This window comes from Podarcis bocagei (assembly GCF_964188305.1).
Source record: "Podarcis bocagei genome assembly, chromosome: 4".
Classification (NCBI taxonomy): Eukaryota; Metazoa; Chordata; class Lepidosauria; order Squamata; family Lacertidae; genus Podarcis; species Podarcis bocagei.
The window spans coordinates 90,027,447-90,054,298 of NC_138128.1; the positions used below are offsets into that span (position 1 = coordinate 90,027,447).

At 40.9% G+C, this 26,852-nt stretch overlaps 1 protein-coding gene across 8 annotated transcripts in view; it reads left to right on the forward strand.

Annotated features, from left to right (window-relative positions):
* Positions 1-26,852, forward strand: part of GBF1 (golgi brefeldin A resistant guanine nucleotide exchange factor 1) — a 91,525-nt gene that overhangs the window by 26,855 nt on the left and 37,818 nt on the right. For 5 of the 8 annotated variants that reach the window (XM_081191513.1, XM_081191510.1, XM_081191508.1 and 2 more), the window contains exons 4-13: positions 10,510-10,641; positions 11,276-11,394; positions 11,855-11,963; positions 12,365-12,425; positions 16,920-16,974; positions 18,264-18,362; positions 24,658-24,784; positions 25,610-25,827; positions 26,201-26,369; positions 26,568-26,779. In XM_081191513.1, coding sequence (XP_081047639.1) covers positions 10,510-10,641; positions 11,276-11,394; positions 11,855-11,963; positions 12,365-12,425; positions 16,920-16,974; positions 18,264-18,362; positions 24,658-24,784; positions 25,610-25,827; positions 26,201-26,369; positions 26,568-26,779 — 1,301 coding nt within the window. The remainder of the gene's footprint in view (positions 1-10,509; positions 10,642-11,275; positions 11,395-11,854; positions 11,964-12,364; positions 12,426-16,919; positions 16,975-18,263; positions 18,363-24,657; positions 24,785-25,609; positions 25,828-26,200; positions 26,370-26,567; positions 26,780-26,852) is intronic. The other 3 variants (XM_081191512.1, XM_081191514.1, XM_081191515.1) reach the window with 1 other exon arrangement.

Sequence of the window (26,852 nt, forward strand, 5' to 3'; positions counted from 1 at the left end):
CTTGGGTGGCCAGTTAAACTTGCACTGGAAATTCTGCCATTTCTAGTAGGCTGAGCCACAATATCATTTGGGTGTACAGTATGTCCAAATCAGTTTATTATTTTCAGATCTGGAACACTTTTCCCAACAGTAGTTCCCATGTCATACAGTAATAAATGACCTTCAGAAACATTTCTGAGCGACATATTTGTAACCCTGTGTAGAATTGATACTACATGGGAGGCTGTTTTTAACATGTCATTGCAAGTAACTCATTTTCTGAAGTGTTTTCTGGATTTTGTCTGGGGCACTATTCTAAGTTTCTAAATTTGATTTTCCATTACAACTGCTTTAGTACCTTCCTTGACAATATATGCAGAAGAGAAAACTGTTATCATGATTTCAGTTTGGCATTTTTCCCCTGTCTGTCATTCTGTAACTCCTGAATCCTGGGAAATGAACTGGTCTTCTTTGTTATGGCAGAGTACCTGCAGTGAAGGCAGGTATTCTGTGGAACATCTGTTTAATCTCTGAATGGAAACAAGGGTTGGGAACTGGTTTTTAGAAGTGGAGAGGAATTATTTCTCAGCTTGTGGACATGGGAAGTGCATGAGGCCTGAAGGTTTTCCTTCTTGTTCTTGTGGATTACAGAGTACAAAATAGAGCATTGGACATACTCTTCTTCAATGGCCTTGAAGTATCTGCTGTAAACAACTGTCAGAAATCAAGTGTATTTTGTTGGGTAGGTTATGTGTTTCTGTTTATTGGAGGTGACATTAGCAGTGGAGCAATGGCAAAAAGGCCATGTTGCCATTGCTAAATATACATCCCTGGCAGTCTGATAATAGGTTCCAGGAAGTTCAGTGGAAAATTAAAACAAAGCAACATTTATAGCTGATTGAACTTGAAAAGCAGTTTTCATGCTGAATGGCAAATATGTGGACTTCAGCATTCCAGGAGTCTGATGCAATCCCCGCTGGATGTGACTGACCTTGTGTGTACAGAATGGACTGTGGATACAGCAGCATGCAAAACTGCTTCATCTCTAAAGTGCTGTATGGGAAGGCAAATTTTGCTCCATACACAGAAACAATTCTTCTATACACATGCCTATATTTATATAGTACACAGAAGACTAAAAAACTTTTCTTATTACTTGAAATTAACACTTCTTAGTCCCCCAGTGAATCATAAACTTGATTTCCCCCATAATACTTGCATGTTATGATAATGCAGTGACTTAGCCGATTGAGAGTGTGTTGGGATGTTAAAGTGAAACTATTCAAATTGTTTCGATAACCTAATAATTTGGAAACTAACAGTACAGTAAGTTCCACTGAGCTCAGTTCCACTGCATAGGTGGAGAGACTTCTGTGTTTAAACACAGACAATGTTCTGAGGAATCAACGTTTTTTGTGGCTTCCTGTAATGTTGTTTTGAACCAATCCACACATTCTGCTCATAGACCATTTGGTGTATAGACTGATAAAATATATAAAAAGCAGAATTTGTGTATTAGCTATGAGTTACGTTTGGAGAAGTTCATAGTGACAAAGTTGGAGAACAACATCATGGAAAATCTGGGGGTATGTTCCCATAGGGACATGATGGATTAGAAAAAATAGAGATAGGGGAGACTACAAAGGTGTAGGAAGGGCGATATGTTAGTCCAAAGCATTTCAATCTTTCTGACTCTCTCTCTAGCAACTATAAATGCAAAATGTATTGCAGTCCATTATTCCGTGAGACTACTCAGATGTCAAGGAAATAAGCAACTATCCTACTTTTAAAAGGCATCTGAAGGCAGCCCTGTTTAGGGAAGTTTTTAATGTTTAATGCTGTATTGTGTTTTTAATATTTGATTGGGAGCTGCCCAGAGTGGCTGGGGAAACCTAGCCAGATGGGCAGGGTATAAATAACAATAAATTATTACTATACTGCAACTGCAGTGAAAGTCCCATATATGAGAACATTGCCTATGCCACCTTTTTTATCTGGCAAAATACAACTACTGAGCCTTTTTGTGGTTTTTTATCCAGGACTTTTACTCTAAGCTTTATCAAATATAGCTCAGTCGGTAGACCATAATACTCTTAATCTAGGGGTTGTGGGTTCAAGCTCCACCTTGGGCAAAAGATTCCTGCATTGCAGCTGATTGGACTAGATGACCCCCATGGTCCATTCCAACTCTACTATTCTATGATTCTATGAACAATCCTATGCACACATACCTGGGAATAAGTCCTGTTGAACACTATGTAGCTTGCAGGTTAAAGGATTGCTTTATTGTTCTTCAAGAAAAATAGGATTAAGTTAAATAAATGTTGAAAAAAATAAGTTTCTTAGTTTTCCCCATTATTCAGGCTACATTTTATACTTAAATGTTCATTTTATGATACTCTGCTTAGGTCTTAAGATTATAAATTGTTTCGCTAATGGATTTCATATAGAGCCCTAAGATTTTAAATTAATAAACAGTGGTCCCAGGACAGAACCCTGTGGCATCCCACTTGTCACTTTTTTCCAGAATGAAGAAGAACCGTTAGTGAGCACTCAGTCAACCAGCTACAAAGCCACCTAACAGTTACCTTGTCCTTCCCACATTTTACCAGCTTCTCTGCAAGAATATCATTAGGGACTTTGTCAAAAGCCTTACTGAAATCAATATACACTACGTCCATAGCATTCCCCTGAGCTACCAATCTTGTAACTCTCTCAAAAAATAAATGAGATTAGTTTGGCATGACTTGTTTTTGAGAAACCCATGCTGGGTGTTAGTAATCACAGCATCCTTTTGTAAGTGCTTACAGACCCTCTTTATTTTTCTGTTTGGTGCCTACCTATCATGCCTTTTATCTGATGGTTAATAAGGAACATCTACACTAAGGCTTAATGTAGTAAACAGAATACTTCTGTTAGTGAATAATGCCAAATTAAGACCTAGTAACAGATTTTCTAGTGTACTAGGAAAGAAGCCTGAAGTAGTCTGAGTCAGGAAAGTTGGTGTGAAGGCTACTTATGAGTAAGAGAGGTGAAATTAATTTTAATATCTTACTCTGGGTTTTAAACTTTGCATTCTTCTGTTTCTCCTATGAGAAGGAGTTTTACTCTCTGATTTGACTGAAACATTCTGATGCAGTTATTTTATGAATGAGTTGGAGTGGATGCTGAGATCTGCATGGAATGGTTCAAGGAGATTGCAAGAGCCTAGTGGAATTTTACTGTATTACACAATATTTTTGAAACTCCTCTTAGTTTGGAATTTGGTGTGTGCTGTTCAGGTTGTGTGTGTGAGGAAAGCAAATATCAAGTCCCCTTGCATACAGATCTAGAATCACAGTTCTTTTTATCTAGGCTGCAATGAAACACTGGGAAAGGGCTTGTGTAGTGGGATATAAATAGTAAAGTAAGGTGTTTCTCATGGAAATGAGAAAAGAGGAGCAGAGGGATGCTTTTAATTAATGGTCAATGGGTAGGCAGTTGTAGTGACATCTGGTAGAATTTACAAATGTGGATTTCCTCACTTTGGCTCTGGAATGATCTGGTAGTACTCTTTTGTACTTTAACCAAAATAGATGTCAGCTTAACATCAGAGATGGCATTACTAGAGTGTATTGAATTCATAGATTCAAAGTAATTTAACTGAGTAGCTGCCAAGTAGAGCATTTAATCAGGGCACTTCTTACCATGGTCATAGTACATAAGACTATTGACTGTCTTGACGATTGACTGCTAGTTGAACTTGGTAGAGGAGGAGTTGTTTTTTACCAAAATAAGCAAAGCAAAAGACAAACACTTGCTTGGTGGTGTTTAATATAAATGGAGCTACTTTGTGTTGCAAACATAATGTTAAATTTCTGGCATTCTACAGAACTTTAAAAACTTTACAAAATGAATGATAACAGCAAATGTTTCTTTTAACATTTTTTCCACCTTTGACACAAGAAACGGTAGCTTTCTATGAGTAGAAAATTTATTCTAACAGTTATTTGTGCAAGCAAGTCCATTGAAATGGCCATAATTTATGAGTTTTGTTCTGTGCTGGGAAATTGAGCAAACCAGCTGCTCTGTGGCCCTTGCCTATTCTTCAGGGTTCTCAGTACTACTGGTTATCAGCAAAAACAATAGTGAATAAGCATTAGCTATGCTAGCTTCAGCTGCCCAAAAGATTTGCAGTGGAGTGGTGGTATGACTGAGTCTGCTGGGGATTCAACGCCCCATGTACCGGGGGGGGGGGAATATTTACAGGGTTCATTAATCTTCTTACTCTTGTTTAGGCTTTCCCATGCTGCCCTCTGGCTCTTGTTGGATGGAACAGTTACTATTTTTTGAATAACCTGAAACAGCCAAGATTAATATTAATCCCCTTAATACTGTCGTCAGTACTTAGATGACTTTGATATCCTCCCCAACTAACTGATGTGTTTTATTAAATGAACGTGTAAGATTTAGACTGAATACAACTCATTAGAACATACATCAAATGAATGTTTCTGCCACATTGTTTTGTTTTATTTACTACTCCTTGTCCATAGTTACCCACTTTTGGATTATCAACTGAATCAGCAATTTCACGTGTGTGTAGGGAAGGGAGGCAAAACTTATATACCTTTTGTATACAGAATTAAAAAATAAAATTAAAAGACAGATTACAAATGATATATAACTGAAATAATTCACAATGTATTCAATTTATTTGCTTTAATATTTAGTAATAATGGACACAGCATCTGTGATATTTCTTCCCGAACAAAATCCAGATTTATATTAGTGCTTTATAATCAAGAATTAATCAAAGTGGATCTTTGCCAGTTAGGTGGCAAACAATATGATCATGTGAATGTGTGATTTTTCTGTAAAGTCACTGTAGAAAATCATGAATTAATAGTTATTGTGCATATATTGTCTGTTACTTCAGTTTGCAACATGACAACATGTGTTTGTTGTCACTTTTGTCATTATTTGTGATCCATTTTATTTATATACCAGTATTTTGCACATTTGCAGTTATGGTTTTTTTGTTTCCTTTACTGTTTTTAACCGACAAACTCTTTAACTTGAATTAAAGTATAAATTGTGAACAAAAATAGAATGTAGCCCATACAGTGGTACCTCGCAAGACGAATGCCTCGCAAGACAAAAAACTCGCTAGACGAAAGGTTTTTTTGTCCGCGATTTGCCTCGCAAGACGAATTTCCCTACGGGCTTGCTTCGCAAGACGAAAACGTCTTGCGACTTTGTTAAGCCGTTTAAACCGTGCTTCGCAAGACGAAAAATTCGCTAGACGGCAAAAATTGCGGAACGAATTAATTTCGTCTTGCGAGGCACCACTGTATTTTTATTTTCACGTCTGCATGCATGATTCTGATTGCCCCCTGGCCTGGTTTCCCTCATCACCTCTGCCACTTTGGGGCCTGTGCAATTCCATGTATTTGTAGATGAAGGCATGTTATGCCATTGCTGCCACTGATGCTTCACACAACTGCAACTGTCTTGTTTTCAGAAATGAAAACGTTACTTTTGCTGCTGCCGGAACACATCACAAAAATAGAAAGCGTTTCCCAAAACATTGCCACAGAAAAGATACAGTGAGCATTTCATGATACAATTGAGCCAATTTAACCATTGTCTTTTGAGCAATATTCTGCCACTCTGCATAGCACAATAACAAGCTGGAAAGAGTATGTAGATGATTGGCATCCAGCAGTTTATCAGTTCTTTAAATAAATAAAATGAAATTGTGTAATGAGAAATAGATGCACATGTTGTGCACCCATTAAAATGCCTTCCCTATGTTTTGCATTGGACATTATGGTGGAAGTGGGAGGTGCTAACACATCTGCTTATCTGCACTTGGACAAAAACTACTCAAGTTTTTGCAAGAAGATCAAATTACCTTAGATTTTTGTGATATGTGGTGCTTTACTTTATGAGCTTGAAAACCTCAATTAAGTTGGATGTTTCAGTAAAAAACTGAGGTGGGGATTGTGTCATGGTTCTCTGACATGTCCATGCTGGGTCCTCTTGCCCAGTAAATCCATGGAGTCACCAGGCAGCAGGAGAATCTGCCAGGTGACAGCTGCATTTCAAGTTTCTAGGCTGCAGCTGCTGCCTGTGTTGTTATACACACCCAGCTTCAGGGGGAAGCTGTCTGGAGAGACCTGTTGCAGCCTCTCTGCTCAAGCTGTGTGCTTCCTAGCTGCCCTGATCCAGGAAGTGGAGTGGGAAGAGCAGGAAGCCTCCTTTTGCAAGGCCCATCTTCTCATTCCATTAATCCCCCCACACACACCTTGATGCTTATAGAGGAAAAATCTGGATACTGTCAGTGAATTATATTTACCTTGATCATAAGCAAGCCCTAAATCTTTAGACAGCATATTCAGAAGACAGGAAGGAGTTAATCCTTTATTAGAGGTGCATTTTCCTAAAAGTTTAAACATGTGCTGCAGCCATGACTTAATTTCACACTAGTTCATTTCAGCAGAAAACACAACTGACTGTGTTGCAGAGAAAAGGCAGCCGCCTTACACAGTTGTTTCACCTGCTGGGTTCTATCAGCGAAGTTAGTGACACATTCCAAGGAATGGCAAAGCCCTTCAACAGCACTCCACATGTGAAACAAAATGAGATATAGCCATGCAAGTGGCATGGGAGAAAGTAGCCTTACTTTGCATCCTGTTTTAAAGAACCATGCTAAGGAGACAGTCACAAAAGGTACCCATTTGTAACAATTTGGAAACTGTAATATCCGTGTTTACCACTTCTTAAACAAGTTCTCTTGCTTGTTTTTTTTTAAAATAAAAGGTTACCTGTCCAGCTCCTCTTGTGTGTTTAAACATTTCTGTCCTTAGAGGTCCAGACATTTCAGCTACAGTGTGGTCCTATCAACTCTCTTCTCTTTTTCCTCCTGCACGTTCTCTTCATTGTTTTCCCACTATTTACATTTACATAACCAATCCTTAGACATGATAGTCTGGTTTAAAAGCAACAACAATAGAAGGTGTGTCTGATTTTAACTAGTGCAACAAGGGGAAGCTTAATCAGCTGTAATCCCAATGAACATCCCTCAGCCTTAGAAAACAAGATCTCAATGACAACTTTTATGAAAGGATACTATTCATGCCTGTGTGTGTTTCTTCACAATTGCAGCTTAGGAAGAAAGGGTTAAACTTTCCCTCTCCATGTGCTATGTAGTCCTGATGAAAAGCACTCCCCTTGTTTTCTTTAAAACCCTGGTATAGTTTCTAATGATCTTTTTAGCACTACATGTCTTGTCCTAAGATTTGCTGTTCTATTCATGTATTCATTCTTTCTCAGTTCCAGCTCTCTACCTGTGGAATTTGCTGCCTCCCAGCAGATTATCATTTTTATTTTTTTAAAAAGAACCATTTTACAGCAGAATCTGCAACCCTATCAGTTTAAAATTGTTTTCTTAAAGTAAGAAAGAGACTTTGGCCTCCAGTTTCCATGTACCTTATTTCTGCCATGAGAAGTGTTTGGTTTCTCGTTTAACTTTTGTACAACATTTTGTTTTACAATGCTATGGAAATGATATCAATAAATCTTATCCACAACCTTACATCATTAATGTACAAGTAATATATTTTAATGCATATAAAGATCGGAATAGTTGACCCAAGAATGGTTGTCCACTTTTTCACATGTTATTTTACATGTCTGACCCCTAAGTGAGTCTTTCAGTGATTCATATACAAAGACCGTAATGTTTTTGGTACAATTATTAATCCTTGTTTTGGAAGAAATGAGAACTGTAAAGTGTCCCTGCAGCTTTCTTTTTTGGCTGTGTTAACCTCTGACATTGGAAAACCTATGATATTGTACTCCTTTAAGGGTTGTTTCAGCATCTCCAAGGCCTTGAAGGCCAAAGATACCGTAGATGAAGCGGCATTATTCTGAGTCAGATCATTGGCCTATATTGACCATTATTGTCCACTGTACTCTGACTGGGAGTGCGGTCCCGAGGTCTCTGGTAGAAGTATGTTAATCAAGATTTTTTTTTTCTTGGTAGATACGAGTTGAAACTGTGGTAATTACAGTATTGTGTAGCACCTTTTCATTTCAAAGAAGTATCAAGGCGGTTTACAGAAAAGCTTTGAAGAAAAGCTAAGTAGACAGACGCAACAGCCAAGATAGTTAACTGAGAACAAAGCTGAAATTCTTGTTTTCAGGCTCTCCAGAACAATAGAATGGGACGCGGGTGGCGCTGTAGGTTAAACCACAGAGCCTAGGGCTTGCCTATCAGAAGGTTGGCGGTTCGAATCCCCGCGATGGGGTGAGCTCCCGTTGCTCGGTCCCTGCTCCTGCCAACCTAGCAGTTCGAAAGCACATCAAAGTGCAAGTAGATAAATAGGTACCGCTCCGGCGGGAAGGTAAACGGTGTTTCTGTGCACTGCTCTGGTTCGCCAGAAGCTGCTTAGTCATGCTGGCCGCATGATCCAGAAGCTGTATGCCGGCTCCCTTGGCCAGTAAAGAGAGATGAGCGCCGCAACCCTAGAGTCGTCCGCGACTGGACCTAATGGTCACGGGTCCCTTTACCCTTTGGCTAGAACAATAGAGCATTTTCTTTGACAACAGAGTGAATTGGGAATGAAGAAGTTATTCATATTGTGCAAGCCATGAAGAGCTATGGATAGTTACTGAATTTAAAGTATTGCTGTAGAAGTTTTTAATTTCTCCTGGGCTTTTCAATTGCCTGCTTCCTTAGTTTTGGCCAGTTATCTTGAAAGAAAAATTTGGTATGAAATCCCACATTGGAGTAGTGACTGAAGAATTCCATAGTGTGTTACAATGTAATTGGTCTTTTTGACATGTGTCAATTTCTATTTGAAAGGTAATATGAGTGCTTAAATTGACACACTTCAAAACTTGATTCAGAGCATTCTGTCTGTGCAGTTCAAAGGAATTCCTTTGGGTTTCATTTAGCTTTACTGGGGTGCTGGAGCAGTTGCTTTCTCATGTTAAGAGAATTTTGGAAACTTTGCTTTAATTCTTAGTAAATCCAGGATCAATAACTATCAATGTTTGGTCATGGGGCAGACACATTTGTCATGGGGGGATTGCTTGCATTTTGTCTTAGTAATTTCATTTGGAGTTAAAATCCATTGCCATAGACAGTCTACAAGCACTGAGCCTTGAAGTTGCTGAGAATTCATTCATGTCAGGGTCATGCAACTCTCAGATCAATTACTTTATCATGAACCTGTCTTTGAAAACAATTTGGAAGCTACAACTGGTACAGATGGCAAAGACTTCCTATGAACAATCCTATAAAGTCTGCTTAAGGTGCACAAGTATTGCAAATATACTCCGTACTTAATTTGTTTCTAAATAGCAGGTTGTTTTTTTTAATAAAAAAAATAATCATCAGAGTTAAGCTGGGAAAGGACAACTGTCAGATTCACATGAGTGATTTCTCAGCACCTCCACTGTTTGCCAAGGATTTACTAGATTGATTCTATGCAGTTGAGTGGATGTCATTACAAAAAGAGGGACTCTCTATGATGCTGGCAAATATGGTTTCAGATGTATGTGTGTGGAAGAATCCTGGTTGTACACAAATTGAGAATATTTTATGCATTATATACTCTTCAGCTCTATTACTTATATGTATTTCTTCTTTTATAGGATTGTGCATGTGATGGGAAAATGATTGGGTTCTGTTGCTTTTTATATTTCTTATGTTTCAGTTGTACAATGCTTTGCCTTGCTAAAATAGTCATGAAACCATAGTCATGAAAGGCCATAACCCCCAAATGATGCCCTTCTGCCCATCAGAAGGCAGCCCAGTCAGATGGGCGGCATACAAATAATAAAATTATTATTATTATTTATTATTATTATTCTGGTAGGCAGCTCATCTGATGGTTTCCTAATAAACATGAGTGATTACAGAAGTCTAGGAAGAGACTGACTGAACTTTGGTGTTGCAAGTATTTATGGTCCTTCTACACTTTGAGAATCGTGTGTCTAAGGTTATTTTCATTATGTGCTATAAAGGAAAGTAAACTGGTCTTCAACACATTCTTTTATATGTATTTGAGGTATCCAAGGCAAATTATTAATGACTGTTGTAGCTGGTGGGTGCTGAGTGGACCTGGATTCTTGTCTGTGTGGCTAATATGATTGCTGGCATTCAATCAAAATACTACCATTTCTCTTAGTGAATTGGCCCCAGTATGCCCAGTATGCCACATGTTTGTATTTAAGCAGTGCTCTTGCAATTGAAACTCACTCAGGAGTTTACCAAAATATTAAGTTTTATAATCTCTCTGTGCTTGTGTTCCATCCTTCTATTCCATCTTCTGGGCCTTGTCTTTTTAAATTTTTATTTTTTCCCATGCAGTGTTTAACTTATTCGAAACTTTACATTACATAAATGAAATTGCTCGGTGTGTTGAACCATGAGTTTGCAAGACTTGAGTCTGAGAAGGAGAGACATTGCTCTTCCTGCACTGGAGGTGATGTTACATGTTTTTTTTTTATAATGTTGTGATTTGTCTTTTGCTTTAGAGCTTTCAGCCATTGAGCCTATTGTCTTCCTTCGACCTTTTCTGGAAGTTATTCGTTCGGAAGATACTACAGGCCCCATCACTGGATTGGCCTTGACATCTGTAAATAAGTTCCTCTCGTATGCACTAATAGGTAATGATTTGGAATAATTGTTTTGCCTTCTCATGTCAGCTACATAATTTCACGCAGCTGAGTGAATGTCCCAGAAGAAGGACCGCATTTCAATTCTGGGCATGGAGGAAGATACTTTATCTCCTCCCTGCCCTCAGCAGATATACCATATGCTTCTGGGGGAGGGAAACTGAGCCATTTGGAAAATACTGGAAACTGATTACAACTGAAGAATGGAAAGTATATAGAGTAATATGCAGTGGTACTTCAAAACCAATATCTTTGGGGATCCTTTTACATAAGGGTGGCATAAAAATGCAGCAAATAAGGACTGATCTTTTGTACAACAAGTTTTGATGCAGATTGCAAAAGGATTGGTATAGTGTGAAAACCAAGCTACCAAAGTTGGAACTAAAGATAATAAATAGCACAATCTAATTACTGGAATATTAAATGCATGAAATCAATCCATTGCCAAATAAGAATTTATCTTTTGTTGAACCATAACTTGAACTGTGATTCTAATCTGAGTAAAGAGAGCTTTGGATGAAACGCAGGGAAGGGAAAGGAAAGCCATGGAAATAAGAATGGAGAATTTTGCTGTGGTGCAAAATTCCCCTGGTTCGATAATGTCAAAAAATTCTCTGTTATACAGATTCTAACCATGAGGGCACAGCTGAGGGAATGGAGAACATGGCAGATGCTGTCACACATGCCCGGTTTGTGGGCACAGACCCTGCGAGTGATGAAGTTGTCCTGATGAAGATCTTGCAGGTATGTGGAACAAAGGGGCTATTAGTGTAATGTCTTGTGCCTGATGCCCTGTTAATCTTGTTCCATGGAGACCGGATTGGGGAAGAAAAATGGTGTTGGGACTTCTACTTTAGTTTTCATCAATATTTTTAAACTTAGGACTCTTGTACTTGCACTAAAAGCTTTCCAGTGCAAAATAATCCTCAACTGGACTTAGAGAGGAGTTTTTTGATCTTTTGTAGTGAAAATTAGGCTTCCTTGGTGTGGTAGATTGAGGGGTGAGAGCCCAATCACAGTACATGGCAAAGCATTGTTTGCTTTCATTCATTAAAGTGAGAGTAATGGCAGTTATGGCATGCAAGAGATGTAGTCCCCCATTCCCTTCCTTCAGTTGAAGTTTTCAGACATTCTCTTTTGTTGTACATGAGTTCTCTTCCTGACACTGCTGTTGGAATGTCATCTTTATTTGTACTTCTTTCAGGTCCTGAGGACTCTTCTCCTGACACCAGTTGGAGCTCATCTCACCAATGAGTCAGTCTGTGAAATCATGCAGTCTTGCTTCCGTATATGCTTTGAGATGAGACTTAGTGGTAGGTTTTCAATGCAAGAAAGCAAACCCCAAACTTTGGTTTCTAGTAAATGACCTGGTTTCTATTAAATGACCAGAGTTCTGTCTGCAATATGAGTATGCAGTGGAACATAAACAAGCATAAAATATGCGCAGTTGAACTTAATAATAATAAAAAAGGTGTTTGCAGACCACTTTTTGCTCAGTTGCTTGTGTGTTTCTTTCACTCACCCGCTGTTTCAGCTCTGTAGCGCCACTTAGTGTACCTTTGCACATTCTGCTGCACAGCTGAGGCTGAAGCTGGTTTTAATAAATTTTCAGTAATCCTTTGTAAACAACACTTGGAGGGGAGTCTACTTGGAGAAGCCTCTAGATAATATCACACCAAGTAATGACACCTGTGTTATTTGTTTTTGTCTTCAGAGTTATTGAGAAAATCTGCAGAGCACACTCTGGTCGACATGGTGCAGCTGCTCTTCACAAGGTAAACCTCCTTGTGTTTGTCTCAGCACAGCTCAGGTGGCCCTTCAAGGACAGGAAGAATCCACACTTCAGTCGGGGGTGGGTAGGCAGGCAGGCGTGCTCCTGAATATCACCCAGTCCAAGCATTATCTGGTCCATGCAAATGCTTGGTCCTTGCTGAGGCTCATTCTTAGCATGCTAATTCTGGTTTAATGTGACATCACATGGCAATAGTGTTGGAAATGGTGCAGAGCAATGAGAACATGAATGGTTTGCCACTATTAGTTTTATGTGCTGTGCTGGTTTAGCAAAAGGGTTTATGTTTCAAACAGCATGCATCGTGAGACGCTTTTTTAAATGCAGGATCCAGTTGGCTTTGCTACTCAATGTATTTCCAGTTAAGATTGTTTGTTCCTGCTTACTGAAGTACTTTTTCACCTTGGTTCACTGTGAATCTGGGAAAACTAATTTGGATAATTTGTCTATGACAAGGAGTCTGTTCCTGAGTTATAAGCTTTCCAACATATCCCGATACACTTTCCAGTTACTGTACCACAGCATTTATTCTATTACGACCAAGGATTTTCAAGAGTATTTCATATTAATCTAGATCAGATTGAGTATTTCGTATATTTGCTGTAGGAAATTGGGACACATAATGCTTAGGTTTTAGAATGTAAAATGACATTGCTTACCTTTTTTACTGTTGTAGTTCTGATATTTTAAAAATGGGTTATTAATAGTTTTTTATCTATATTTCACTCTTAACTATTCAGTTGGATGTTTCCAGAAGATATAGTTAGCTTCTGAAAAGGACAGAAAGGCAAGCTATAGGTTTCCAGCATCTTTGAAAGCCTGCTATCTCACTCAGTAAGGATGCAAAATGATAAATGATATATGAAAGAAAGCCCATTTGTGTGTGGTACTTTGTAACCTCAGACATCATTAGCATCCTGTGCTCACTATGCATTTCCTAGCTGCTACTTGCAGATTTTGGTTTAGACTTTTCAGGTAGGCCCTCAGATATTAAGCTGCCTTGATCAAAGGACTGTGATAGAAAGTGAACATTGAACACCATGCATTTTGCATACTAGAGACTGATATTGCAATAGAAATGACGCTAGTTGTTCATTGAGGGTAAGTCCTAGCAGGAGATGCCAAGTACTGCTTTACTCTGTGGTCTTTGACTAAAAGGGCCAAACCTTAGTAGGTGAAAATTTCACTGAATAGCCTGGCAGATCACATGAATATCAAAAGCATTTCTCCGCTTTTTGCCTCAGTTCTTATCTGAGCTGTACAACCCACTTACCCACCAGCTGATTTTAAAAGCCCCAGGTAACTGTGTGCCCTTAAGCCAGCCCAGGACACAGCTTAAGGACCATTTTGAGTTTTAGGAGCCAAGAAACTCTAAACTGAGCCAACTGAGCTAAAAATTGTGCAGATATATCTATCTTTCTATTTCTTGTTGTTTGTCATGAAGCGAGTATGGCGATGGACTCGTGACGGAGCCTCAAGAACATCTTATAGGACGCTTATGAAAGCCTATGAGATGGCTATGAAAGCTGCTAAGAAATCTTACTTTGCAGCTTCCATTGCATCCGCTAGCTCTCGCCCGGCACAACTTTTTAGAATAATTAGGTCAATAACGTCCTTAGGAGGACAACCAAATTTAAGCACAAATTCGACCCACAGCTGTGAGGCATTCGCGAGCTTTTTTGCGGAGAAAGTCCTGTTGCTCCGCCGTGACCTCCCTGCCAATTTAGATACAGTGACTGAACTGGAGGCCCCTCGACTGACTTCAGGTCCAGTGTTGGACCATTTCGATCGGATACTCCCTACTGATGTGGATAGATTCCTCCAAGTTGGTAGGCCCACCACCTGCCTCCTTGATCCGTGCCCGTCTTGGCTGATTAGGGAGTGTCCAGATGTTGCGCGGACCCCCCTGGTTGAAATTATCAATTTGTCCCTTGACACGGGGACATTCCCAGGGGAACTGAAGGAAGCAGTGGTGCGTCCACTCTTAAAGAAAACTTCATTAGATCCCTTAGACCTATCCAATTACCGCCCAGTTTCAAATCTTCCATACCTGGGTAAGGTAATTGAGAGAGCGGTTGCTGAACAGCTTGGTAGGTTTCTGGAGGAAACATCAGCATTAGATCCATTTCAGTCCGGTTTCCGTCCTGGTTTTGGGACGGAGACGGCTCTGGTTGCCCTAACAGATGATATCCGTAGACAACTGGATCGAGGCGGGTCAGGACTGCTGATCCTTTTAGATTTGTCAGCAGCCTTTGACATGGTCGATCATGATCTTCTGGACCATCGCCTTGCAGACGTGGGGATACAGGGCATAGCCCGTAACTGGTTGTGCTCTTTTATCTCTGGTCGGGGACAGAGGGTGGCACTAGGGAAGGAAATGTCATCACGCCACTCCTTAGTGTGTGGAGTGCCGCAGGGCGCAATTCTCTCCCCAATGCTTTTTAACATCTTTATGCGCCCTCTTGCCCAGATTATCCGGAGCTTTGGGCTGGGCTGTCATCAATATGCTGATGACACTCAGCTCTATCTACTGATGGATGGCCACACCAACTCAGCCCCTTACACACTGACCAGATGCTTGGAAGCTGTGGCTGGATGGTTTCGTGGGAGCCGATTGAAACTAAATCCTTCGAAGACAGAGGTCCTATGGCTAGGTCGGGATAGCATGGGGATGAGGGACCAACTCCCTTCTCTTGCGGGGGCCCAATTAGTGCCATTGCCTTCCGTTAAGAGTTTGGGTGTAATCCTTGACGCCTCCCTTTCCATGGAGGCGCAAGTCACAGCAACAGCCAAGGCGACATTTTTCCACCTTCGCCGCATCAAGCAGTTGGTCCCTTACCTTTCCCGCCCCGACCTGGCCACAGTGATCCATGCGACAGTCATCTCCAGGCTTGACTACTGTAACTCGCTCTACGCGGGGCTGCCCTTGAAGCTGTCCCAGAAACTCCAGCGGGTACAGAATGCTGCAGCGAGGCTCCTCACAGGGTCTCTGCCATGGGAGCATATTCATCCAGTGCTTTTCAAGCTGCACTGGCTCCCGGTGGAGTACAGGGTCAGATTTAAGGTGCTGCTTTTGACCTTTAAAGCCCTTCACGGCCTAGGACCCTCGTACCTACGGGACCGCCTCGCCTGGTATGCCCCACGGAGAGCCTCAAGGTCCATATATAACAACACCCTAGTGGTCCCAGGCCCTAAGGAAGTTAGATTGGCTTCAACCAGAGCCAGGGCCTTTTCAGCACTGGCCCCAACTTGGTGGAACGCTCTGTCTCATGAGACCAGGGCCCTGCAGGATCTGATCTCTTTCCGCAGGGCCTGTAAGACAGAGTTGTTCCGCCTGGCCTTTGGATTGGAGCCAATTTGATTCCCTCTGCCCCCTTTTTCTTTTTTCTTTTCCTTCTCCTGCAATGAGGCTCCATTTTAATATTTTAATGTTCCATTATTTTAATGTTGTATTTTATTTTTGTTTTTAAGTTGTAATCACTCATCTTGTTTTTATTATTGCTTGTAAGCCGCTCTGAGCCCGGCCTTGGCTGGGGAGGGCGGGGTATAAATAAAAAATTATTATTATTATTATTATTATTTATGGGTATAAATAATAACAATGCAGATTTATTAGATCTTATGTCTACATTGTTAGCAATATATATACTCCAGTGCTTTATTGTATTTTTCAGTTAAAAGATTTGAATTAAAATATATCTTCAGTCTTCTGCAGACCTCAAAAGTACATTTGAAACAATTCATTAAGTTCTAATGAGTTGAGCTGGGGGACTTATCTGCAGAGACTAAAGAAAGATAGCTCATTCACAGTGGTTCCATGCTGAGGGAGGCAGTCTACCCTCCCCCCCCAAAAAACACCCCCCCCCAAATAAATCCATTCCATCTGCATCCAGCAAGGCAGTTCTTAATTAGTTTTTACTATGTCGCCAATATCCATGTTAGTTTGACGTTTTTAAAGAGGAATAAGACTCTTAGCTATAATGTAAAATGTGAATATTGGTGAAAATGCACAGACATCTAGACATTCAACTTTGCTTTTCTCATTCATGCCAAAATAAGTGCTCTACTGAATTAATGGGTCCATATAGAGAAGGATTTTTTTCTTCTTCTTCTGGACTGTTAATGTGTTTTAGATACTTCACTTTCTACTATGCTAGGGCTGGCAACACTCAAATGTTTCTTTAGGTGTGTCTGTGTTAGGAGTCAAAAGATTAGACTTGACCCAGTCATTTTCTGAAAATGTGAATTCAAGTCAAAGCTCTGACCTTTAGTCATTACCCATGAACTGATAAGACTGATTATTCCTTTTTCTGATTATTACACTGTAATGTAACTTTTGATCAGAAGAGGGCAGATAAACCATATTCCAAGGGGAAGCCTTCAGGGAACTGCAATTCTACTCTGTTTGCTGCCAGGCAGGAAGAAGGCCTTCCTTTATTCCTTGTCCTTAATATATATATATATATTCTTGTTGTTCCAGATTACCTCACTTTAAAGAAGAGCCTAAGAGCTACGTAGGGACTAACTTAAAGAAGGTAAGACCCAAACTGTTGATGGAGTCTTTGCTTCTGAGTGTTTGTAGTTACACTATTCTGGGGGCAGGTGGGACAAATGTACATATGTATCAGTGGCACAGCTCTGAATCTTGTGCAGGCTTATCTAAGAAATGAGTTTGGGTTATGGCTCTTTATGCCAGTGTGAATCAGTCAGTCATCAACTGTATCGCTTAACGCAGGCATTGTAAGGAAGTGACTTCTGTGAGCCAGATCTGTTGCCTCCTTCCATTAACTGGCACCTCTTTTTTGTAATCTCTGTGCACCTGAACAGAGTCAACATCAGGAAATTTTTAGAGTGTTAGCTAAGGAACTGACCTCATGTCTCCCTCCCAGAACAGAGAAGTGCTCATACCTCAAAGGGTGGGCTGAATAGCTTCCCACTCAGTTCTTTTCTTGCTGACATGTGGGCAGCAGCTTGTGTGTTTTAGTAAGCATTTGATTATTTCTTTACTTGGGTCTATTTCTCCTCTTTTTCTTCCCCCTTGTTCTCCCTGCTTTCTTATTGGGCTCCAAACTCATGCTCTGTCTCTCTCCTTTTTAAGGAGATACGAATCCCTTTTCTTGTGACCACACATCAATAATTCAGCAGACATCCTTCAAAAAGTGTTATTCTTGTGGGAGTAAATGTCCCAACCATCACCAAGGTCCCTGTCACCTGGGAGGGTGTGGGGCTGAACAGTAAAAAGAAGCAATCTGTAGCTTAGCCTGTACTGTAATAACAGGGGTATTTTCTTCCCTGTCAAGTTATACAGGGAACTTTATCAGACTCATAAGGAATATTCAGGACAACAATTTTCCTATTCATAAATCTGATTTGTACAAGAGAGAAAATTCAGTTAACCTTCTGCAACTTCGATATATTCAAGAGCAAAGTGCTATAGGGTGCATGCATAGATCTCTTCCTAGATTGATGCATTAGGAAACATTTTGAGCTCAGGATTTGCACCAACAGGCTCAGTAGTACTTCTGATGTTTTATGCTTGCAAATACAGGTATATGCTGTGTTCAGATTAAGAGTGTGTCACATAAAGCAAGCCTTAGATGTAAAAGGTGGAATGCTTTTCTGTAAGCATATCCTGTGTGAGAGCTTTTCATTAATCAGTGGGTGGCTCCTTCATCTCATAGAGGCCTTGGTTTTCACTCTTACTGTCCTGCTTTGCTTTTCATTATGTGCTTTACATCATTCCTTGCATTGTTACATGGATTCTGTCTTTGGGTTTAGTTTTCTTTTTTCTTTTTCAAACGGTACATGTGACTGTCTTTCACAGATTTCTCCATATCTCCTCAACAGACTGGAACTATGTAATGGGGAACAGTCCAAAGCCCTGAACCAGTTAGAGAGAGTACTACTCTTTAAGAAACTGAAGGTCTCTCTTTCTCTCCTTCCCTTCTGCAAGCATCTGTGGGTGGTAGTTATGTGTTGTGTAGCAAAAGCTTTCATTCATGTTTCTTATGCAGCATGGCTTTGGGGAAGAATGCATGTAGCAAAATGCTTCTGTTTGTGATAGTGTTGGGAGGAAGGCTTTAAATATAGAGGAAGTGACATTGCAGACATCAGAAATGCTGTTGTCAAAATATTCTGAGAATTTATAGAGGACATAAGCTAGAGATGGTGCTATCGATGGCCAGTTACCATCTCCTATCTTGAAAGCTATAGTTTAGTGCAGTTTATGAATTTCTGGAGATATTGGCACAAATGAATGAGGGTGGTCATAACTATTTGCGGCAGGGAAGCCGGCTGCAACTGCAAATATTGCTAGGTTTTATGCATTGTCTAAGGTAGGGTACAAGGCTTAGTATATGGAATCATAGAATTGCAGAGTTGGAAGGGACCCCCTCCAAGGGTCATCTAGGCCAACCCCCTGCATTGCAGGAATCTCAGCTAGAGCATGCATAATAGAAGGCCATCCAATTTCTGCTTAAAAACCTCCAATGACGGAAAGTCCACCACCTCTCATGAGAATCTGTTCCACTGTCGAACAGCTCTTACCATCAGAATGTTCTTCCTGATGTTTAGTTGCAATCTCCATTCTTGTAACTTGAACCCATTGGCTTGAGTCCTCTCCTCCAGAGCAGGACAAAACAAGCTAGTTGCATTCATGTGATAGTCATTAGTAATTCAGGAAAGGAAAAGCTATATGCAGAACAGTATCACAAATATGCAGGATCCACACTTTCCCTTACCAGGTAGCCATTATTCTACAAAGTTGTTTAGCCAGAGCTAGAGTTATGTTTCCAAACTGATTATTACTCATAATAATCTAACATAAAATTCCTTCCCTTCTAATGTAGCTGGATTCAGAGAGCTTAAGGCACTTCTTCAAACTTCATATTTTAACCATTGTGGTTTAAAGAGTTCCATTTAGAGCTGCATGATGAACACTTTTCTTTTCCACATAGGATTTATGTCAGATTAGATTGTTCTTTGTGGATAAGGCAACTAACAAGTGGCATAAATTGCAATGCAAATTGTGAGATTTCATTTTATGTCCGTGATGAAGGAGGATTACATTTAAATTTCATATTTCACGCTCCAGGTCTGCCCCTAGAAGCTTTGGATGGATTCCTTAGTGCAACGTGTGTGTATATGTTTCTAGTTCATGTGGCTGCTACATCTGTTGAAGCCCTGCTCACATTGTGGGATATGTAGATGATTGAGGATATAAAGATGACCATTTCTAAGTGCCCTTCCACTGAATACAGCCCATTTGGCGTCCTGTTACACAAGGGTGCAGGAGGCAGCAAAGCAGATGTGATAACAACTTGAACACAAGGCACATAAAACTTGGGCCATAACTGCTCTAACACTGTGTGAGCCTACTTGGTGTCAGAGATGGTGCCAAATAAGCAATACCTTTTTTTTGTCACTATTGCATCTGCATGGTTGCAGCCCAGTGAAGCTTTTCCCAGTCTACATTCTCCAGTCTACATTTGATTCAAAGGAACCCTCAATAGCACCATGATTTGTTTGCTAAGTGCGTCAGGAATAAAACTTGTGTCTACCTCAACTTGGATGGCACCATGTCAGCAGTCCAGTCAGTGAATGTGTTTAGAACATCATCCATTTAGAAATTGTATTAATTTCAGTTTTTGAGGCCTGATGATGTGGACAAGTTTCTTGGAGGTGTGTGATATATTATCTGTTTGCTCAAACCTTGCACTTCCTGGCTAGCATCTCATGATGACTGACTGGTTCCATGAGTTAGTTATTGCTTCATGTACACAGAAGGTGGTCCTGGTTGTATTGAAGGGGGACAGTCATGAGACCACTCCTGAAGAAGGTGTCCTTTAATTCTTAAAAGTTTTCTTAGTGTTGGCTTGTCACAAATGTTCCCTTTTAAGAGAAGGGCTGTATATCTGTTTCTAGATTATCAGTATTGGAAGAAGGACAGGAGGAATGTGACCCTGTTAATTCTCCTAGACCTCTTAGTGGTTTTTGAGTTCATCCACCATGTCCCTTTCTGGATTGGAGGTTGGGTGAGGATTGACTGCAAAATGCTCCAGTGGTTGTATTCTTATCTGTATGGCTAGTTTCAGTAGGTGATACTTTGATCCTGTTACTCTGTTCTGAGCTACTTGTGCCGTGGGTTCTGCCTCCCATACTGTCATCTGCATGAAACCAATAAGTGAGATCATAAAGTGCTGATACTTGACTCTAATTAATGTGCTGATGATGACCACCTCTGCTCCCCCACCCCCCATTTTCATCAAATTCAAGTGAGGCAGCAGATGTGCTGAATTGGTGTCTGAGATCAGTAGTGGACAGTATAAGTCCTATACGGCCGAGGACCCTCGTACCTACGGGACCGCCTCTCCTGGTATGCCCCACAGAGAAACCTACGGTCTGCAAATAATAACACCCTCAAGGTCCCAGGCCTCAGAGAGGTTAGGCTGGCCTCAACTAGAGCCAGGGCCTTCTTGGCTGCGGCTCCAACCTGGTGGAATGCTCTGTCACAAGAGACTAGGGCCCTGCGGGACCTGACATCTTTCCGCAGGGCCTGCAAGACAGAGTTGTTCCGCCAGGCCTTTGGTCAGGGCGCAGCCTGACTCCCTCCTCTGGCAACCTGCACAGAATTTTGTTTAATCGGTTGCCATCAATTTGATTTTAACTAATTTTTATAATGAAATATTTTTAGAATGTGTTATTATTTGATTGTTTATTTGATTGTTGTTAGCCGCCCTGAGCCCGGCTCAGCTGGGGAGGGCGGGATATAAATAAAATTTATTGTTATTATTATTATTATTAAGTGCCAATAAATTGAAGCTCAATCCAGATAAGATGGATGTACTGTCTGGATGGTATTGTATTCCCCCTAAAGAATTGGGTTCACATCTTAAGGTTGTTGTTAGACACCCAGAGACAGGACCAGATCTAAGTGTCATCAGTGGCACTTAGTGCTTTCCACTAGCTAAGAACTCCTCTTGGCCATAATTATACAGTGGTGCCTCGCAAGACGAAAATAATCCATTCTGTGATTCTCTTCGTCTAGCGGTTTTTTCGTCTTGCGAAGCAAGCCCATTGACGGATTAGCGGATTAGCGCTATTAGCGGCTTTTAGCGGCTTATCTGCGGATCGGATCAGCTGATAAGCGGCTTAGCGGCTTAGAAAAGGGGGGGGGGAGGAAAAAACCCAGCAGGAACTTGCAAGACATTGTCGTCTTGTGAAGCAAGCCCATAGGAAATTCGTTTTGCGAAGCACCTCCAAAACGGAAAACACTTTCGTCTAGCGAGTTTTCCGTCTTGCGAGGCATTCGTCTTGCGGGGCACGACTGTACATGCTCTAGTAGCATCCAAATAAGACTACTGCAGTGTATTATGTGCTGCCCTTGAAGAGTACGTGAAAATGCCATTTGGTCCAAATACAGCTGCTGGACTGTGGAATGGGGGCAGCTGGGCAGCACATACCTCACAAATTCTAAAGCAATTTCACTGATCCTTAAGTCCATCTCCAAATACAATTCATTTTGTTGGTTTTAACCTTTAGAAGTCCAGTACAACTTGGGCCCTTTTTTTAAAAGCAACTGCCTGCTCACCTATCCAGCTATTAAAATAATCAGCTAAGGTCCTCCTCTGGGTGTGTTTGCTGTAAGCGGAGGGGGTGGTGGTGATCAGGGAAGGGGCCTGTTAGTTGAAGTCCTCTGCCCTGGGAAATATCTTCTAGTGAAGCTCACCTGGTGCCAAGTTTAATGAGTTTTAGGTGCTGGCTGAAGTTCCTTTTATTTTCCACATACCTTTTCTTTTAAAATCATCATCATCATGCTGCCAGTTGCTGAATTTATAGTTTTTGCTGATGTTCTTCAGTTTTAGTGTTTGTGTGCTTAGGTATTTTCAAGTTTATTTTAGTTTTTGTTCTGTTATAAGTCATCATGGAAGATCATAGAATTGAAAGGCAGGGTAATAATTTAAAATGAGTGGTATTTCCCCTGCAAAGCAATGTTCTTGCCGTCTTGGCTGTGAGTCCTGGAATACCTTCTTCCGGCCTTGTGGGTCTTTTCCCACCTGACCTGTGAGGGCGGGCCGTGACTAACTCCAGCTGCAAAAACTGAGGCTGCTGACTCATGGGCTGGGGTGTTGTTGTGGGTTGGATGTTGTTGCTGATGGTTTTTTTGTATCTTTGCTATAGATCTTGTTGCAGAAATTGTTCAGTTTGGTTGTGTATTTTTTAATGTTTTATTGATTGTTTATGACTACTTTTGTTGTGTTGCAGATACAGTGGTGCCTCGCAAGACGAAAAGAATCCGTTCTGTGATTCTCTTCGTCTAGCGGTTTTTTCGTCTTGCGAAGCAAGCCCATTGACGGATTAGAGGATTAGCGCTATTAGCGGCTTTTAGCGGCTTTTAGCGGTTTATCGGCTTATCGGATCAGCTGATAAGCAGCTTAGCGGCTTAGAAAAAGGGGGGGGAAGGAAAAAACCCCCGCAGGAACTCGCAAGACATTTTCGTCTTGCGAAGCAAGCCCATAGGAGATTCGTTTTGCGAAGCACCTCCAAAACGGAAAACTCTTTCGTCTAGCGAGTTTTCCGTCTTGCGAGGCATTCGTCTTGCGGAGCACCACTGTATGTATCTTTTCGTGTTGTAAGCCCCCTTGAGCATAGTTATTGTGGAAAGGCGGCATACAAATAAAATTATGTATGTATGTATGTATGTATGTATGCCTTGCCTACACGCCCCTTAAAAGAAATAGATCAAATATACTGAGTATAGCTGAGATCATGCCACTTCAAGATTAGGAGTTAGAACTTGTGTTTTGGTGCTAAGTGACCTGCTCGTATCTCAGGTGGTATGCTTCTATTTCCCACTTTCTTTTCTCCAACAGAGGTTGATATGAGTGTTTTTGCATCTCTAGAGCAGGCATGGGGAACCTGATCTGGCTGCTGGGCCTAATCCTTTCCCCCCTACCATCCACAGGCCAAATTTGGTAGGTGGCAGGGCCACTCACCTGTCCATTGCTTGCTGCCAGGTGATGACCACCAGGACTTTAAAGCACCACACAGGGCTTCTGATGAGCAGTATCTTCAAGCCTAGTTTATGTAGGGACTGGCTGGGCTTCTGCCTGCCCCACACCTGATGTCACAGGGGGGCCTAATATGGTGAGAACAGCCTTGTGAACTAAATTGGGACCTGCGGCAGGCCAAATATGACTCACAGGCCAGAGGGTCCCCCACCCCAGTTCCAGAGGCAGAGCAAAATTGCAGTGCTTATTTAAATAAATGATTTATTATGTGATTAAATGCACTTAAATCTATTAAGTTTCCTTTTGTTTACAACAAAGATGTTCAAGGTGGATTAGAAAGCTGTTTTTATTTAGACATAGCTATCATTACATTCAAGAGTAATGCTGCCTTTGTAGCTTTTTAATTTGCAAAAGAGATTTTCAGCTTTAAAATCAAAATTATATTTGGGTAGGCCTTCTGGAAGCATGCTAAGAAATAGTAGGGGAATGTAACTAGTCAAAAGGCCTATGATTTATTTTTTCACAACAGTTTCGTGGGATTCTAAAATCCATGTAATAAAGAAAAGCTGGCAGCCCATAATGTAATGCTGCACATATATCCAGGCAATGTCACACAGCCACTAGACAACTTACGCTCTTCTTTGTGTGTGGGAGGATGATGATCGGAGCCTGCCAACAAAAGAATAAAGAAATATTTGTGAGCAGAGAAGAAAGATGTCTCCACTACAGAAACATTTTTACCTGTTTTTAAAAACTTTGTAACGCCATCCTCTTCAACTGTATCCCAGTTTGCAACTTGTTTAATTGGTCCCAGAGAACTCAACAAGAGCAACTGAGAGCAAACTTGAGGCTCTCCTCACCTGCATAACTTGGCTTTTGATTCCGTTTCTTGGTTATGCGAGAATGTGGGAGAATGTCGAAGGAGTGGTTTGTTTGTTTGCATTTACATACGTAGGCACACAACAATGAGATTCAGGCTCAGCCCTAGACATATCTGTGCTAACAATTTTTAATATATTTTATAAACTGAAGTAATACACAGATAATGAATTTCCAACTAAAGTTGGGCTAGATCATGAGTCATGCGATAGGAAGCATGGGTAAGCTGGCATGATTGTAGGGTTCTAGGTCTGATCAAATGCTGTTGCCAATTCTCTTGTGACGGTGAATAGGCTATAAGAGATATTCTATGTGTTTTGCTGTTCACAGTTGAAAATGCGAGCAGGGGGAATGAGTGACTCATCAAAGTGGAAAAAGCAGAAGAGATCGCCACGGAACTCTTGCCATGTAGCCAAAGTATCCCAAGGAACAGAGCAGCTTGCTGCCAATGGGACAGGTACGGCAACTGTTATAACATATAAATGGAAACCCAACTTTAATGATAACCTTAACCATGTTCTTGATCCAAAGATTCTGCAACCATAGAATACACAATAGTATGGATGTTGGTGAACGAACAGAGCTGTGACTGTTGGGAGCCCCACACCAGTTGGCTTCCTTGTTAGTCTTTGGGACATTATAGCTGGACAGAGTGGCCCACTGCTGTGGAGCCTGTGTTGCAACCACCTAAATCTGCCCCACCTCTCTGGATCTTTGTTCCATGATTGTAGAGGAGACGAATAAAGTCTTCCCGCTTGGTTGTAACTGAATAGGGAAAAAATTATAAGTGGCAATATAAAGGGCACCTTAATGCTGCTATCTTTGAAAGATCTACTACTTAATATACGACACTTACAAAATACATTGTTAGCTTGACATAAGATATTTGAGAGTAGTACAACCATTAGCAAGTAAAGTATGAACAATTAGCAAATAAACTTTCAGTTCATCAAGAAAATAGCTAAGAAACTTGGGATTATATTACAAAACATTACATACATTTTTAAAAGGTGTTTCAAGGATAATAACTTTAAATTAGCAATTCCTGAACTCATAGAATTGCACCTTGAATTGTGCCTAGAAGCCAACAGGAAGCCAATGCAGCCCAGTGGAGTACACTCTGTGCAACCCATTCCAGTGAGGCAGGCCACTGTGTTCTGTGTCAGGCGAAGTAATTAGTGGCAACCCAATGTACTGTGCATACACAAGTGGGAATGTGGTCCTGAGGTGCTTCATAATGGGTCCATAGCTACTACTTAATGCTGCTGTTTCTTATCAACAGGTGGAGTTAATTTCATTGATGTACCTTCTCCTGTCTCATCTGGAAGTTCAGAAAACGCATCTACTACAGTCAGCCCTTCCACTGACAGTGGCTTAGAGAGCTCCTCTCAGATCAGCTCTAAGGAAGATCTTACGGACTTGCAGTTGGTCAACCCTTTAGGAATCAGTACATCAGTGCCTTTAACTGAGTCTAGAGCTAGAGAGCAGCTAGAGCCCCAGGTATGAACTTAAGCTAGTTTGTGATAAACTGCTCATCTGGAATATAGTTTGTACAATCAGCTGACCTAAAGGAAAGTTCAGGCTACTCTGGTCTTCAACTAGTTGGATAGGTTTGGGTTAAGAATAACACACACATTCTGAAGTAGCAGAGCAATTCCACAACAGTATAAGTAGCCTAGCCTTCAAATATAGACCAGCCTTTGCTGCTAATTTAGATGTCTGATGTCTAGCCACTCAGCCAAACATTGAGGTACGTAGTCTGATTATGAAAATTGATATCTGAATGAATAGGGTTGCTTGTGTCAATGAACTGTTCATGCAGCAATGATAGCTTATACTAATTTTCCTGTATTGTTAATTTGTGTGACTAAAGAATGAATGTCCCCGGGAAGAAAAGACGCCATCTGCCTCAGTGGAGTCTATCCCTGAAGTTCTGGAGGAGTGTACATCTGTAGCTGAACACTCAGACTCTGCGTCGGTTCATGACATGGACTATGTCAATCCCCGGGGAGTGAGGTTTACCCAGTGCTCTCAGAAAGAAGGTGAGTGCTTTGAAATAAAAGCAAGTTTTGTTTGCTTCTATCCATCCCACTCATTGATGGGGAGCGGGGGGAAGTACCTAGCATTTGTCTTTATCAGTAATATTTTTATTTAAAAAATCTCTTTGGCTTATTGGAAAGAGGTTGGCCCAGAAGTGCTATAATTGTGACCTTTCTACTTATACTCCCTCCCCATTCCAGGCACAGCGTTAGTACCCTATGGGTTGCCCTGTATCCGAGAACTACTCCGCTTCCTCATCTCTCTCACTAACCCACACGATCGCCACAACTCAGAAGTGATGATCCACATGGGGTTGCAGCTGCTCACTGTTGCCCTGGAGTTGACCTCTGTTGCAAACTGTCCATCTCTCCTAGGATTGGTGAAAGAAGAATTATGTCGATATCTCTTTCAAGTGAGTTTTGGAATTATCGTAGTCTTATGTCTATTAGGCAATATCTGTAGGGATATAGGCCTTGTGTTAGTGT